Source organism: Rhincodon typus, chromosome 18 (assembly GCF_021869965.1).
Source record: "Rhincodon typus isolate 14 chromosome 18, sRhiTyp1.1, whole genome shotgun sequence".
Taxonomy (NCBI): Eukaryota; Metazoa; Chordata; class Chondrichthyes; order Orectolobiformes; family Rhincodontidae; genus Rhincodon; species Rhincodon typus.
Genome location: NC_063349.1, coordinates 25,668,181 through 25,683,289, shown reverse-complemented (window position 1 = coordinate 25,683,289; position 15,109 = coordinate 25,668,181). Strand labels below are relative to the sequence as shown.

At 37.7% G+C, this 15,109-nt stretch overlaps 1 protein-coding gene across 1 annotated transcript in view; it reads left to right on the top strand.

Moving 5' to 3' along the window:
* Positions 1-15,109, top strand: part of LOC109923082 (low-density lipoprotein receptor-related protein 6-like) — a 90,672-nt gene that overhangs the window by 61,570 nt on the left and 13,993 nt on the right. Inside the window, exon 3 of the mRNA XM_048607896.1 lies at positions 12,693-12,890. Within this exon, the coding sequence (XP_048463853.1) occupies positions 12,693-12,890 (198 nt within the window). The remainder of the gene's footprint in view (positions 1-12,692; positions 12,891-15,109) is intronic.

The window sequence follows — 15,109 nt, the reverse complement described above, 5'->3', positions numbered from 1 at the left end:
TGGGTCGAGACCCTTCTCAGAAAAATTTTTTCTGCTTTCCTGCTCCTCTGATGCTGCTTGGCCTGCTGTGTTCATCCAGCTCTACACAGTATTATCTCAGATTCTCCAGCATCGGCAGTTCCTACTATCTCTGGCTAGATATCCTTTCTTCATTCTTTCATAAAAGTGGGCTTTGGTGCCCAGGCCAGAATTTGCTGCTTATCCTTTTTATCTTTGAGAATATTACGTTGTACCACAATTATTTATGTGTAAGTCTATGCCGTAATAACTCAAAATTACAGGAAGTGAGTCTCTATCCAGTTCCTCCTGGTAATACAGTTCAAATCTATCCTGACTTGATGCTATTTGGAAGGCTAAAGTTCAGACATACCAAAACATCACTTTCGTGATCATTAGAAAAATGCTTTGTTGTTTGTTGAATAAATAAAACTTTTGTTTTGATATTTCATTTGTTTTCTGTAAGTGCTGCCAACCGTAATGGTGTCAGAAGAAGTGCCATGTTCTAACAGCAATGATTGAGTTTGGTACAGTGCACACATGGCTTTACTCTGCATCTTAACTGCGCTATACTTGACCTCAGCAGTCCTTCATTTTGCTTTGACTCTTCAAAGTTGAAGAGGTCTCATTTGCCAGAACTAATATTTCTACTCTTTAAAATTGAACAAAGTACAATGGCAGTTTGGAATGGTGCTGGTAGGTTGATGTGCTATATTGTGTGAATTACACCTGCACATCTTCACATTGCAAATGGTAAAAGGTAATAAGTTGAAGGGCTGGTATTATTCCTGCAGGGCAAGATAAAGAACTGTAAGCCTTTCTATGGGGTGGGGGGAACTATACAGGGCAAGGATCAAAGACTTTTAAAAACACAACTAAGGGCACTGAAATGGAGGTGCAAGGAGAGAAGACAAAGCTACCAGATTGTCACTATTCTTGTTTCAAGCATGTCCAAATGCTTTTTAAAACCAAAACAAATTTTTATTTTTTAAAAGGTAGTGTATTTTAGGATTTTTAAAATAATATCCAGTAGCGCACTGGATTTCTGAGAAATAAAACGCAGATATCAAAGGGCCAGGTGATTTTTTTTTTGTTACTTTTCATTTAAAGGCGCAACATAAATGCAAGACCTAGTTGTGGCTGTGAGCACTTTGAACCATCTTAACTAATCTGTCATTAAATATCAACTTCCGTGTCAATTTTTACATCAAATTTGATGCAAAGCATTTTTGGACCTTGCATCCTTAACATGAAAAGGACTTTTTTAAAAATTTCTTCTTTTCTTCCACCATACTGTCCTATAACTGAACGTTTAGTGAGTGAAAACCAAACACAAGCTTGTTTCTTTAGCTAGTAACACTGCCCTCCAACTACTGACTGACTTCCACAAGCATTTGTAGTTGGAATTTTTACTTAGGAATAAGTTTGTGAAAGGAAATGGGTATTTGTTCTAATACTACATTAAATGTGCAAAGTTTCAGATTTATACCAGCTGAGTTTGTATGCCACTATTCAGATGTTGATGCCTAAACTGGCTCGTTCATAAAGTGGAGCCCAAAGATCTCCCCTTGGGGTCTTGTATTCTACGCCCTGATAAGATAGAAACAAAACAAAGATTGCTGAAAACAGTTAACAACAGGTCTGGAAAGAGTTGTGAAGAGCAATCACAGTTAATTCTTCATTTGTTATACCGCACGCCTAGAACTGGGTTCAGTACTTCAAAGGATAAAAGCAAAGTGCTGGGGAGTCTCAGCAGATCTGGCAACGTTTTTGGAGAGAAAAACAAAGTTAAGGTTTTGGAACAAGGAAGAGTCATATTGAATTGGAAACATTAATACAGTTTCTCTGTTCACAGATGCTGCCAGACTTGTTGATTTCCTAAAGCACTTTCTACTGTTATTTCAGATTTCTAGAATCTGCATTACTTTGTTTTTTGTTCAGAGGTGATTTTTTATTTGAAATTTCTGTCTGGCCTGCTGAAGTTAGCCGTATCTGCTTGATTTCCAAAATCTGCAATATGTTGCATTTTGGTGTCATGGCATACACTAGTTTTTCTTTAACTATGACTGCAGCAATGGTGCAAAGTGAAACCACTTTGTACTGATGCTGCAATTATAATAATGCAGCTGTAGTTGTGCTTTTAAATTTCCTTTTGATTATAAGTAATATGATTTAACCATCTGAAAAATAAAAGTTGGATTACAGTGAAACTAGATTTTGCCTGTTGCTGTTTTTTTTTTGAAAGCAATGAACTGTAGTATCCTGTGATGTGGCATTTATTTCAAACAATGTGGGCTAGAATCTGTTGGTAAATCAGTTTTTTTCATATAGATGTGTTTCAGTGTTTGCCAGAAATGACTGAAAGCCTTTTTTGTATTCAAAAAGAGAAAAAATGCCAGCAAGATGGTAAGATAACATGTACCATGTTGGTAGCAAGTCTCTTTGGCTTAGTGTGTGTCCAGCAGCATGTGCCCCACACTTGGGGTTCCACATAATAGCTTGTCAAACTGTTCTTCGTAAAACAGTCTGTTAGTTTCTGCAGAACATGGATGGCTGTCTTAGGGTCTGCCTTCAGTCTGGAGGAATATTACTTCAGTAGCTACAAAGCCTAGCATGAATGTTTTTAAAGTGCTTTGGAGGAGAAAAATAAGCACTAGGTTATCGGAGCCAAAGATTTAATCATTTTCTAACGGTTACTATTATTTTTTTCCTATATTTAATGAAAACCGTTTGACTTGAAAGTGTTGAGAAAAGAATCTCTGTTGCAGATCACTGAAATCACGCTCTCAAATTCTGTACAAGGGTTTCAAGTTTTGGTAATTTTTTTTTGCTCTTATTAAGGAGAGCATTATACCAGTTGGGTGTGGTGTACTATTTCATTTGTTAGAGTTATACAGCACAGAAACAGATCCTTTGGTCCAACTTGTCCATGCTGACCAGGTTTCTCATGCTAAACTTGTCTCATTTGCCTGCATTTGGCCATATCCCTCTAAACCTTTCCTATTTGTGTACCTGTCCAAATGTCTTTTAAATGTTGTAACTGTACCTGCATTTACCACATCCTCTGCCAGATCATTCGACATACAAACCACCCTATGTGTGGAAAATGTTGCCCCTCAGGTCTCTTCCAAATCGTTCTCCTCTCACCTTAAACCTATGCCCTCTAGTTTTGGACTCCCCCACCCTGGGGAAAGACTTTTACTATTTACCCTATCCATGACCCTCATGATTTTATAAATCTCTATAAAGGTCACCCCTCATTCTCTGATGCTCCAGATAAATACACCAGCCTATTTAGCCCCACTCTATAGCGCAAACCCTCCAGCCCTGGCAACATCCTTATAAATCTTTTTTGAACCCATTCAAGTTTAACAACATGGAATAGAGTTGATACACGTATCTCCTTGCCCCTTTGGTGGACTCACTGGTCATTCCCTTTGCTTCTATTCAGCTGCTTCTGTCTCTCTGAAATTGTCGACACCTTTCGGATTGCGAGGGAACCTGTACAGAACTGGCTTAGTCATAGGAGAGAGGGTAGCAGTGGAAGGATGCTTTTCGGAATGGAGGCTTGTGACTAGTGGTGTTCAACAGAGATCAGTACAGGGACCTCTGCTGTTCGTCGTCTACATAAATGACTTGGAGGAAAACACAGCTGGTCTAATTAGTAAGATTGGTGGAGTTGCGGTTAGTGAGGAGGATTGTCAGAGGATACAGCAGGATATGGATCATTTGGAGGCTTGGGCAGAAAAATGGCAGATGAATTTTAATCCAGACGAATGCATTTTGGAAGGTCAAGTACAAGTGGAAATTATACAGTGAATAGCAGGACCCTCCGGAGTGTTGATATGCAGAGGGATCTGGGTGTGTGGGTCCACAGATCACTGAAAGTGGCAGTGCAGGTAGATAAGGTAGTAAAAAAAGTCCGATGGCATGCTTGCCTTCATTGGAAGGAGCATTGAGTATAAGGATAGACGAGTTATGCTGTAGCTTTATAGAACTTTTAGTTAGGCCACACTTGGAACATTTCATACGGTTCTGTTTGCCACACCACCAGAAGGATGTGGTGGCTTTGGAGAGAGTACAGAGAGGATTTATCAGGATGTTGCCTGGTTTGGAGGGTCTTAGTAGGAGGAGAGATTGAACAAACTTGGTTTGTTTTCACTTGAATGCTGGAGGCTGAGAGGTGACCTGATAGAAGATTACAAAATTATGAGAGACAAATTTCCAGCATCTGCTGTAAGTTGCTTTTCTTTCTTCCACTGTGCTGATTCTTAAAGTTCATATTAATGAATTAGTGTCATATCAGGAGAAATTTTTCTCTGAGGACATTTGGTTCTGAAATTCAACTTGGTTTCCAGGTGCCTGAGTGTTTTTCACTTCTACAATGATGGACAGCTAAAAATATGAATTTCAGCTTCAAACGATGATCAACATAGACACTTTAGTTCAGTTAGATCCACCATGAATATTAGATCCAGCCCTGGAATCTGGAAATTGAAAAAAACTAGCTTGATTCATTCTTTGGAAAATTTAAACCCAAAATGATCAGTTTCATATATATTATATGGAGAAGATTATAACAAATGCTGCTGAAGGGAAAGATGTGCAACTTTATGTTGCTTGAAATTCAGTTGGATTCAATCTTCACGTTTTTAAAAGGACATTAATTTGTTGCTCATTGATTTGGTCTGATTATTATAAATTTCCATTTAATGCTGGATCAAAATTTTCATGTAGTTTTTGAATTGTTTGCTTTCACACTAAATTCCTTTTTTTTTTGTTGCTTGCTGAAATGAATTTGCCCAGGATGTTGGTTCAGTCAGGAGTCCTTTCTACTGCTTTGCTATATCTCTCAGCCTGCCAGGTGCCATTAACTCATGATCGAAGACCTGTATTTATACTGCACCTTTTATGACCTTGGATGTTTGAAAAGATTTTAGTCAATTAAATACTTTTCAAATGTGGTCACTGTTGTAGTACTAGCATTTATTGAATCCTAAGCGACTATAGATATTAAATTCATAGAGGAAACAAATGTTGCAGAGGGATTATAGAAACTTGGATTTATTAATTCTAAAACCTTTCTCTAATTTGTACAATGTTAACCATCCTAAAGACATTGAAGTGGGAAGAGAAGTACAGTCTGTGGATGTTTATAGATTGGCTATTTAATATTCAAACATATTTACAATTTATAGTTCCCATGTAACTGAGTTTATGAATAGAATTTTATTTTATTAAAAGATGCATAGGCAATAAGGGTTAATTTGATAATGTAATAAAGTGTCTGACATCTGTCAAACATTGAAAAGTAGCGCAAGTTTGATTGGAGTGTAAATCCAGAGAAATTCTATTGTTTGTGAACTGTAATAGACGTAATGACCAAGACAGAGGTCCAGTGAGACCAGATGACTGTCTAGAGCTATTGAATGACAGTTGTTGTCATGTACACAGTACGAATTTGTTCCTTTTAGGTTCTGCAGACATCACATTTTTGACTAATGCAAGTAAGCCCTTGGGCAGTAAGCTAATTTTCTGCTTGTGACTCCATACCACATTAGCAAGTGTTTGTCAGCAATGGATCCGCTCCCACTTTTTCCATCAATAGCGTATGAATTGTAGGGTAGCAGAAAACTGTTTGCTATGTGTTTCTTATACTCCTGGCCAGATTAATCATTGCAGCCCACATTTAGAATTGCCTGCATATTCTTGCTGCTGATCCCTTGTGGCTGTCCATGTTGATTTGTGTTTCCAGTGTACATCAGCAGGGCTTGCAGTGCCTTCCCAAAGGTGACAGCTTGTCATTCATATTGACTATTGCTGAACCATCACCGAGACTCTAGAATGCCTCGAGGTTTTCACTGATTTAATTGACAGCTCACAACATCCTGGTGAAGCTTAGCTGCTACATTCCCTACCTTTGTAATTACTTAATTTATGGAACTGAAGAAAGAAATCATGTAAACCGAGTTACATCCTTGCTCAGTTTCCTTTAGGTCAGAATGCTGATTTTTTTTTTTTAAACCTCAGTTCAAAGATTGCAGTAGTGTTATCGATATGAAAGTGAATATCTCATGCTTAGTGAACTTGCTTGTTCTGGCTCACCAATGAATGAATTTTTCATGTTAGCTGCATGGATAAATTTGTTTTTTGACAAATTACTGCCTGCAACATAGCAACTGTAAATTTTCTTTTTACAAAAAAAATCGCTTTTTAGGTGAATATTGCAAAATGACGACTCACAATGAGATGTACTTCTGTAGGGGGAAAAGATCAAATCTTTAAAAATTCAGAATTTTCCTACTGTGGCATTTCAGCTATCCTTGCATATTTAAGTGAGCTGAAGTAATAATCTATTAACAGTATTATTTTGGAACTAGGCAAGTCTGGTAATAATCTCACCAAAGTGATTAATTGCAGTGACTGGGTAAATGGAAAAAGCCTCTGGGTTGGAACATGCTTTACAATTGCTTTTTTTTAAAAAAATATAATTTGGACATTGGGAGTATCACATCTAAATGAAAGTTATGTGGGGAGTATTTTACCCCTTATAATGGGGAATCTGAGAGAAGAATATTTTCTACGTTTTCTTAGGTTTCCTGTGATGTTTGTTCAAAATTATTTTCATGTGGTTTGCATCTGTTTCTACTGAATAATCTGAATGACTGACTATGTCACAAATGCCTGGAATGGAAACAGTACTGAACAAGAACATGCTTCACCAGATAAAATTCGAAGCACCACAAAAGGAGACATGTTTGTGCCAGCCCTCTGAATGCTCCTGCCCAGAGAATAAAAAGTCTCTGTTTCCACATTGCCTTTCATGAGTACCAAACATCTCAAAGCACTGTACAAGCAATAGGATATATCTGAAGTGTAGCCACTGTTGAAATGTGGGAACAATGACAGGCAATTTGCACACTGCAAGCTCCCATGAGCAGTAATGTGGTGACGTGTTTTTTATGATATTGCTTGATGACTTCCTATTGGCAAAGACTCTTGCCCTGCTCTTCAAAATAGCACCATGGGATTTTTACACCCTAGAGGGAAAAGAAACATTGATTTAAAATTTTGTACAGAAGATGGCATCTCTTCACCAGTGCAGCACCCGCTCTGTGTTGCGCTTTGGTGTCAGTCTTCATTTTTGTCCGCAATTTGTGGAGTGGGACTTGAAGTCACAACCTACCAATTTGGAGGTGAGAGTGCTCCTAGCTGAGCCTTGCTGACACCACAGGCTGATGCCTGTCCCCAACTTCTTCATTCCCATACAGTCCTTGGATTTTTTAAATCTTTTCCAAATATTTCTGTACTTGCTTTACTACACATTTTTCCATTTGTGTCTCTTGCAACCAAGTTTGGGTCTTTTTATCTAGTTTGATTATACAAAAAAAACTACCAGCCCATTGTGTCCACGTTGATACTTGGAAAGAACAAAAGTACCAGTCCCTATACTTTGCTCTTTGTCCTTTAATCCTGTTCATTTTTTACCTTCAAATATTTATCCACTTTCATTCAAATTCAATTGAATCAGTTTTTATGTTTCAGGTATTGCATTCTAGATCAGCATAACACAGTGCAAAGAAAAATGCTTTCCTCATATTGACTCTGCTTCTTTTGTAAAATATCTTTAATTTATATCCTTTTTGGTTAATGGCAACTTTGCCATTCAAAACTGTTTCTTTTTACTACTTTTTGCAACCTGTTGTGATCTTCAGTGCAGTGCCTGAAAGGGTGCTGAAGGCAGATTCAATAACATTATTCAAAAGACAATTGAATAAGTATTTCTTGGATACTTGAAGTGAAATACTTAGAGCCGTGGGGAAGACCTCAGGAATGGAATTTATTGCATAGCTCTACTAAAGAGCTAACGTGGGTAAAATGGACTGACTGACCTCCACCAGTATACATCATTCTGTGATTATATGAAATAGCTGTCCCAAAGCTGATATTTAGGGGACAGTTGGTTAGCTCACTTGACTGAATGGCTGGTTTGTGATGCCAACAATGTGGGTTTAATTCTTGCACAAACTGAGGTTACCATGAAGCACTCTCTTTCTCAATCTCTCCCCTTGCCTGAAGTGCAGTGACCCTCTGGTTAAACCACCACCAGTTGCCGCTCTCTTTGGAGAGAGTAGCCTTATAGTCCTCTGGTTCTATGGCGACTTTACCTTTCACTTAGCATACAACATACTTAATGCATTCCAGTTTAAAAAATATCTTTCGATCATACTGTTCTGGTCTTCAAGCAATTTCTCATTCGTCCATTTAGCACATACTGTAATATTATGTACCTACCTACGGCATTTCAGAACTAATGGTTTTTGTAAACAGAAAATCTGCATAATTAATTGATTTGCTGAATTAGTTATTTCTCTATTGTTAGACACAGCTTGCTTTAAATGTGTGCAGTCGACCTCAAATTGCTTGTTACAAAGAACGGTGCATCACAGGAGCAAGCCCTTTGGCCCACCAAGCCTGCATGGACACACAACACCTTTCTAAACTTAAAACGTTTTGCCTCCACATGGTTCATATCCCTCTATCCCCTGCCTATTCATGTATCTGTCATGATGCCCCTTAAATGTTGATGTTGTATCTGCTTCCACCACCTCCTCTGGCAGCACATTCCAGTCACTTACCATCCTCTGTGTAAACAAAACTTGCCTGTCACATCTCGTTTACACCCCCTCCCCAATGTTCCCAAGTACTTGACATTCATACACCTGGTAAAAAGACTCCAACTGTCCATGCCTCTCATAATTTGTAATCTTCTATCCGGTCACTCCGTAGCCTGCAACATTCAAGTGAAAACAAACCACGTCTGTCCAATCTCTCCTCCTACTAAGACCCTCCAAACCAGGCAACATCCTGGTAAACCTTTTCTGTATCCTCTCCAAAGCTCCCACAACCTTTTTGGTGTGGTGACCAGAACTGTATACAATATTCTAAATGTGGCCTAACTAACGTTCTGTACAGCTGCAGCGTGACTTGCCAATCTGTGCCCTAACTGATGAAGGCAAGTATGCCAATTGCCTCCTTGATCACCTTATCCACTTGTGTTGCCACTTTCAGGGAACTGGGGATCAGTACGCCTAGATCTCTGTGTTAATGCTTCTGCCATTTACTGTATAGAACTAGGAGACCATCCTTCAAATGGATAAGTTTGCACTTTCCGTCATTTTATTCCATCTGCCAATTACCTGCATCCCTTTGCAGACTCCTGATTGCAGGAAATTTGGGTAGGAATTCACCTTGGATGGTGTCACAGTGAGTCCAATGGAACTGACTGAGATGAAGAGTATAACTGGCAGGCGGAATACAATTGTCTATGCTGCATTACAGTTCAAAGTGCATTTCTACCTAATATCTGTATCTACTGTTTTCTGCCACCGATTTTTCAACTATCTTCCATGTTGGAACTTTCTATGTATCTTTATCTCCCTACGTTTTCACTCCCAATGTGAAAACTTCACAAATTTTGCCGATGCTTGAAGCACAAATTGAAAATTCTGGTAGAACTCAAGGTAGCGTTGCTGAAGAAAATGGAAGAGCTAATGATTTGCCTATGGATCCTTAAAACCTCCTCTTATCCTTTGTTTGGCTGTATTTTCCCTGTTATGCTGTTTGTACAGCCATACAAACTTATCCAGCAGTTTTCACCTGTTCAGTGCGATTTTTCCTAAATGTTTAAAGAGTATTAGCTGACTCTCTTTGTAGGGGATAGATATTTCTGGGTCTTTCTTCCTCTTCCTTCACCTTTGTTCTTTCATTTTGTCCAAGCCTTTAAATAGTCTCATTTATCTACACATTCCAGTTCTACTTCAGCATATGATCCTGTCTTTTTCTCCTTATATATTTTGACTGACCTCTACATTACTGTAAGATAATTTCCAAAATTTGTTTGATTTCCAGCATTTTTATTTAACCCTGTGACTAGGGGGAGTATTTAAGGTGCTCAACACTCATGTAAAATAGAAAAGCCATAGGTCTGTCAACATTAGTGATAACAATAGAGAATTTGAGGTGATCAATTAAAAGTAGCACAATATAACATTGACTGGCCTTAAAGTGTTTGTTTGTGTAATCTTGATTTCTATAATTTGATTGTAAATAATGTATCCTGCTTCAATTTTTTTCTTGCATATTTTATCCTATTGCACTGCTTCTATTTTTTCTTTAATTGAAATACATTATTCGTTACTGAAGGTGCCAACTATTGGGATTTGTCCCTTATTTTCATGGGTTTTTCCAGTAAGTTAGTTTTACTGTCATTCCAACAAAAACATATTGTTTTCCTGATGAATCATTTCAACCAACACCAAATTTTTGTTTGAATTTGAAACAAGCACTGCAGATTCTGGAATATCAAGTAAAAGCAGAGAATGCAGGCAAACCTCCAGTAGGTTGGGTAGCATCTGTGGAGAGACAAACACAATTAACATTTTAACTCCATGATCTTTTATCAGAGTTAGTACTTTATTGAAATGCTAACTGTTTCTCTTTTCACAGATGTCTTCAGAATGAATAATCCTGAATTGATTTCTGATGAAATAAGCATTGGGAGGGCCAAAAATTAATACTTCTGCTGACCACAGGGAGACTTTAGAAAATGAACAAGTTTCATTTTTATAGTGCCTTGTTATGGATTCATGTTGTTACAGAATAATTTACAATCAATGAATTACTTCTGATGTGCAGTATGTAGACCAGTGTGGCAGACAATTTGCATACCGTGAGGCCGCACAAGCTGCGTGTCATTGAATAGGCAATTTATGGTGCTTCTGGGATTTTAATTGACAGAAAGGTATTAGCCATTAGAGAACTTTATTGCTTTGAGAACTGACATCGTTTTATTTTAGTTTCCACCTAAGTGGGCAGACAACTTGGCCCCTTGTTTATTAGTTCATCTGAAAGTAATCCTCATTACTGGATTATTTGATGTCTATTCTTGCATTCCCACATGTTAGCACCCCTGCATATCTTGCCCAGTTCTTTTAATTGCCTCATCCCTGCCTTTTTCTTTAATCTCTCCCAACTCCTCACTCTCTCAATACTCACCATGCACATTTGCATTGCCCTCATTGCCTTTCTCTTTCCCTCTTCCCTTTCCCCCATCCTTCCCTTTTCACTTGTGAAAATCTAAATGAGATGGCTAGATATTTCCTTCTACAAGATGATCTTTGCCTGGCCTTCATATTACCCGTGACTTGTCAGCGAAAGCTTGACTACTCTCTTTTATTCCTGCCCTTTAAAAGACAGAGCTGCTGTCTTGGTTGATGAATAACTGCAACATCTATTGATAATGGAAGTATCTTTATCATAAAGCTGTTGATGCTGGAAAGCAGCAATGCTCTCCCTACTACTGCGTGCCTAACATCATGCATCAGACTTTGAACTGTGATGAGAACTGTTTAATTGAAAAAATGTTTAATTTTAGGTACTTTATTGTTCAGGCTATTGTCAGGCAACTGAAATATCATGAGCAGTCATAGAATGATGAATTTTATTGTATAAAACATACATGCTGATGTGGTTGTTCTGAGAGATTATTTAGCAGTCCTGTCATGTAATAATCTATTTTCTTAAACTCTAAAAGTTAACTGTAAGCAACTGTGCAAACCAAAGGATGTCTATTCTGTCATGGTTTCAATAGCAAGTTTTCAGTTTGCAATAATTAAGATAGGAAACTCTCTTATTTTGTAGGCTACTTGAGGAATAAATCTTAAAATGTTATGATTTATGTATGGTGTTTTTAATCATCGGCTTGTCTCTTTATTTCTAAAAAAAAATGTTGACCATGGAATGTAAGCTGAAATGGGCACCATTTGCAATGAAGCACTGTGAATTTATTACTGTACCTTGCAAAAAACACATTTTAGCAGGCCTTAAGTTCTAGATAATGAGATTGTTATTGGAGTGGCCGTATTTTATAAAACTATTAAATGTATGTAAGCTGCCACAGAATGGACATCATGCTATTTTTTAATTGTATTGTGTGTATATCAATTATTTCTATGTATGGAGAAATATCATTTGGCAATTGGAAGCTAATAACCATCTTCATACTATATTGCATCCTGGTAATAACATCTTCGTCTCTGTGAGGTATCATGTTTGAGGTATTATTTAATTTATTGAACATATTCTGTCTTTTACCAAGTATTGAAGCTATCAAATGGCATGTTGAATGCATTTGGCTTGCTATTGCCTGTCAAACTAGAAATGATGTGTTGCTGTCAAACTAATGATATACAGTGCCCCAAATCATCCTGTAAACAGATTAGTGTGGTCCATTTAATTTTTCACAAAGCATTAATAAAAATGGTTTGAAAAGTATTGCTGTTTTAACAGAAATTCAGTCACGCTATTTGGAGGGTAACAGATACTTTTATCAACTCAGTTAATTACAACAGTTAACTTTTGGTTGACAAAAGTTAAATTGTTTGTCATTACGTTATTTTAAAGAGAGCATGACAGTTATTTGCCCAATCTGTTGCCAAATCACCACCCCGCCCTCCCCAGGCAAATTGACCTTTTCTATGAAGGAAACAGTGTCACTAATTCTGCCAGTTATCCTGAGTTTGAATTATTTACGCATTCGCTATCTACTAATTAATCCTCAGCAAAAATATAGAAGCCTTTTTCAGAATCGTGAAGTACCTTATCTAATTGCTTTTTTTAAAACAAATTTCCAGGTATATGTATTGGACAGACTGGGGAGAAGTGCCAAAGATTGAACGAGCTGGAATGGATGGTACAACACGCTCGATTATAATTGACAGTAACATTTACTGGCCAAATGGATTGACATTAGATTATGAAGAAGAGAAATTATACTGGGCAGATGCTAAGCTGAGCTTCATTCACCGATCAAACTTTGATGGAAGCTTGCGGTAAGTCTTTCGAAAGAGATCGAGCTCAAAGGGCAGAATGGCTTACTCCTGCTTCACTGTCTCTATGTCGAGTTAAATTCTAGATTTGGAAAACTTTTATATCAAATTACTAACAGTTGGAGATATTATGACATGCATTTTGAAGAGTGCAGTTCAACAGTTGGAACTCTTTGTTTCGTGGTAGAAAACTTATCACCTGAGAAGTGATACTAAAAAGTAGAAGAGTAAACTGTTGGAACTGCAGGCTGACAAGTACCAGGGCTCTGATGGACTTCATGCTAGGGTCTTTAAAAACAAAAGTGATATGTGAGACATTTAATGCAGTGGTTTTAATCTTTCAAACTCACTTTTCAGTTGTGGGTGGTCCTATTAGATTTGAAGGTGACAAATGGAACTACTTATCTTGAAAAGAAAGGGAGGGCAATCCCAGAAAACAGGAAACTGTGGACCAGTAATCATAACATCTATCAAAGGGTTAATGTTAGAAGCTATTATTAACAAGTTAAACGTGGGCACTTTAGATAACTTTAAGTTCATCGGGGAGAGTCAACGTGGTTTTTGTGAAAGGCAACTATATTTAACTGATCCATTGGAGTTCTTTGAGGAGGTAACGTGCTCTGGATAAAGGAACTGGTCGATTGTATTACGTTTGGATTTCCAGAAAGCATTTGATAAGTTATCTCCAGGTTCATAGTACAGGGGAGAGCATGCTGGCTTAAGTGGAAGATAGTTGTAGCTAACAGGAAGTAGCCAGATGGCGTACATGGAAATTTTTTTTGGGTTGGCAATATTTAGAGAGTGGTGGGCTTGGTGCTGAGACCTTTAAGTTTTGCAATTTATGTTAACAACTTGGATAAAGGCATGGGAGGGATGGTTGTCAAATTTGCTGGTATCACAAAGAGGTATTAAAGAAAGTTAAGAAGCGGACACTCGGAGATTAAAAAGAGTAGGTTACGTAAGTGCACAAAGACGTGGCAAAAGAAGTATAATGTGGGAAAATATGAAATTGGCCACTTTAGCAGGAAGAATACAAAAGTATTATATAAAGTGGTGAAAGATTTCGGAGGTCTGAGGTTTAGCGGGATCTGTGTGTTCCCATTCATGAATTTCAAAAGGTTAGTGTGCAGACAGAGCAAATAATTAAAAAAAAAATAGAATATTATCAATTACAGTAAGGGAATTAGATACAAAAGTAGCAGTTCTATGTCTTGGTTATACAGTACACTGGTGAGACAACATCTGCAGGACTGGCTGCAGTATTGATCACTTTAATAAAGGAAGGTGAGGCAGTTCAGAGAAGGTTTACCAGATCAAATACTGGAACCAGGTTGTCTTATGAGGAAAGCCTTGTACCCAATGGGCTTTAGAAGAGTAAGAGGCAACTTGATTGAAGCACAAGATCCTGACTGGCCTCCACAAGATAGATGTGGAGAGTTGTGAATCTTGGGAATTCTCTTCTTGAAAAGGCATTGGAAGAGTTTTTGAACATTTTTTTAAGACAGAGGTAAATAATTCATTGTGAAGCACAAGGGTGAAGGATAATCATAGATAGGTGGGAATGCAGATTTGAGGTTACAAGTAGATCAGTTATGATCTTCTTGAAACCAGCTCGAAGGATGAATGGCCCACTGTTGTTCCTGTTTTGTATGATTGCATGTATGTAAATATGACATCGTGCTCCCTTTTCAGGACCTCCAGGCACAAATGTGACCATAGAAGAGAGGCAAACATTTGGATCTATTATAGTCCTGCCTGGATCTGTTAATGGCCACCTTGGTCCTATAGATTCTCACAGACTGAAAGCAGCTGAAACCTAGGAATCTTTAGATTTTCAGTTGAATACTTTCTATACTGATCTATTTCAGCTTTCAGTGCCTAAAAAGACAATTGATAATCAATACTCTTCACCTAGTTATCCTTCGCCATAACTATTTAAATGACATGATCTTAATGAACTATAAGTCAAAAAGTTGTATAATCGTATGAATGAGGCTTTTGTGTTTTTAGTATGTAAAACTAAGGATTTACTTTCTACCTGCCCACCATGCTATTTTTTATTTTCTTGAAGCTACTATTAAAATCTCAAATGAGTCATTTTAATGCGTACAAAGTAAAAGATGTAGCTGTATGAACAAAAACAGAAGTTGCTGGAAAAGCCCAGCAGGTCTGGCAGCATCTGTGAAGGAAGAAACAGAGTTAACATTTCGGGTCCGGTGACC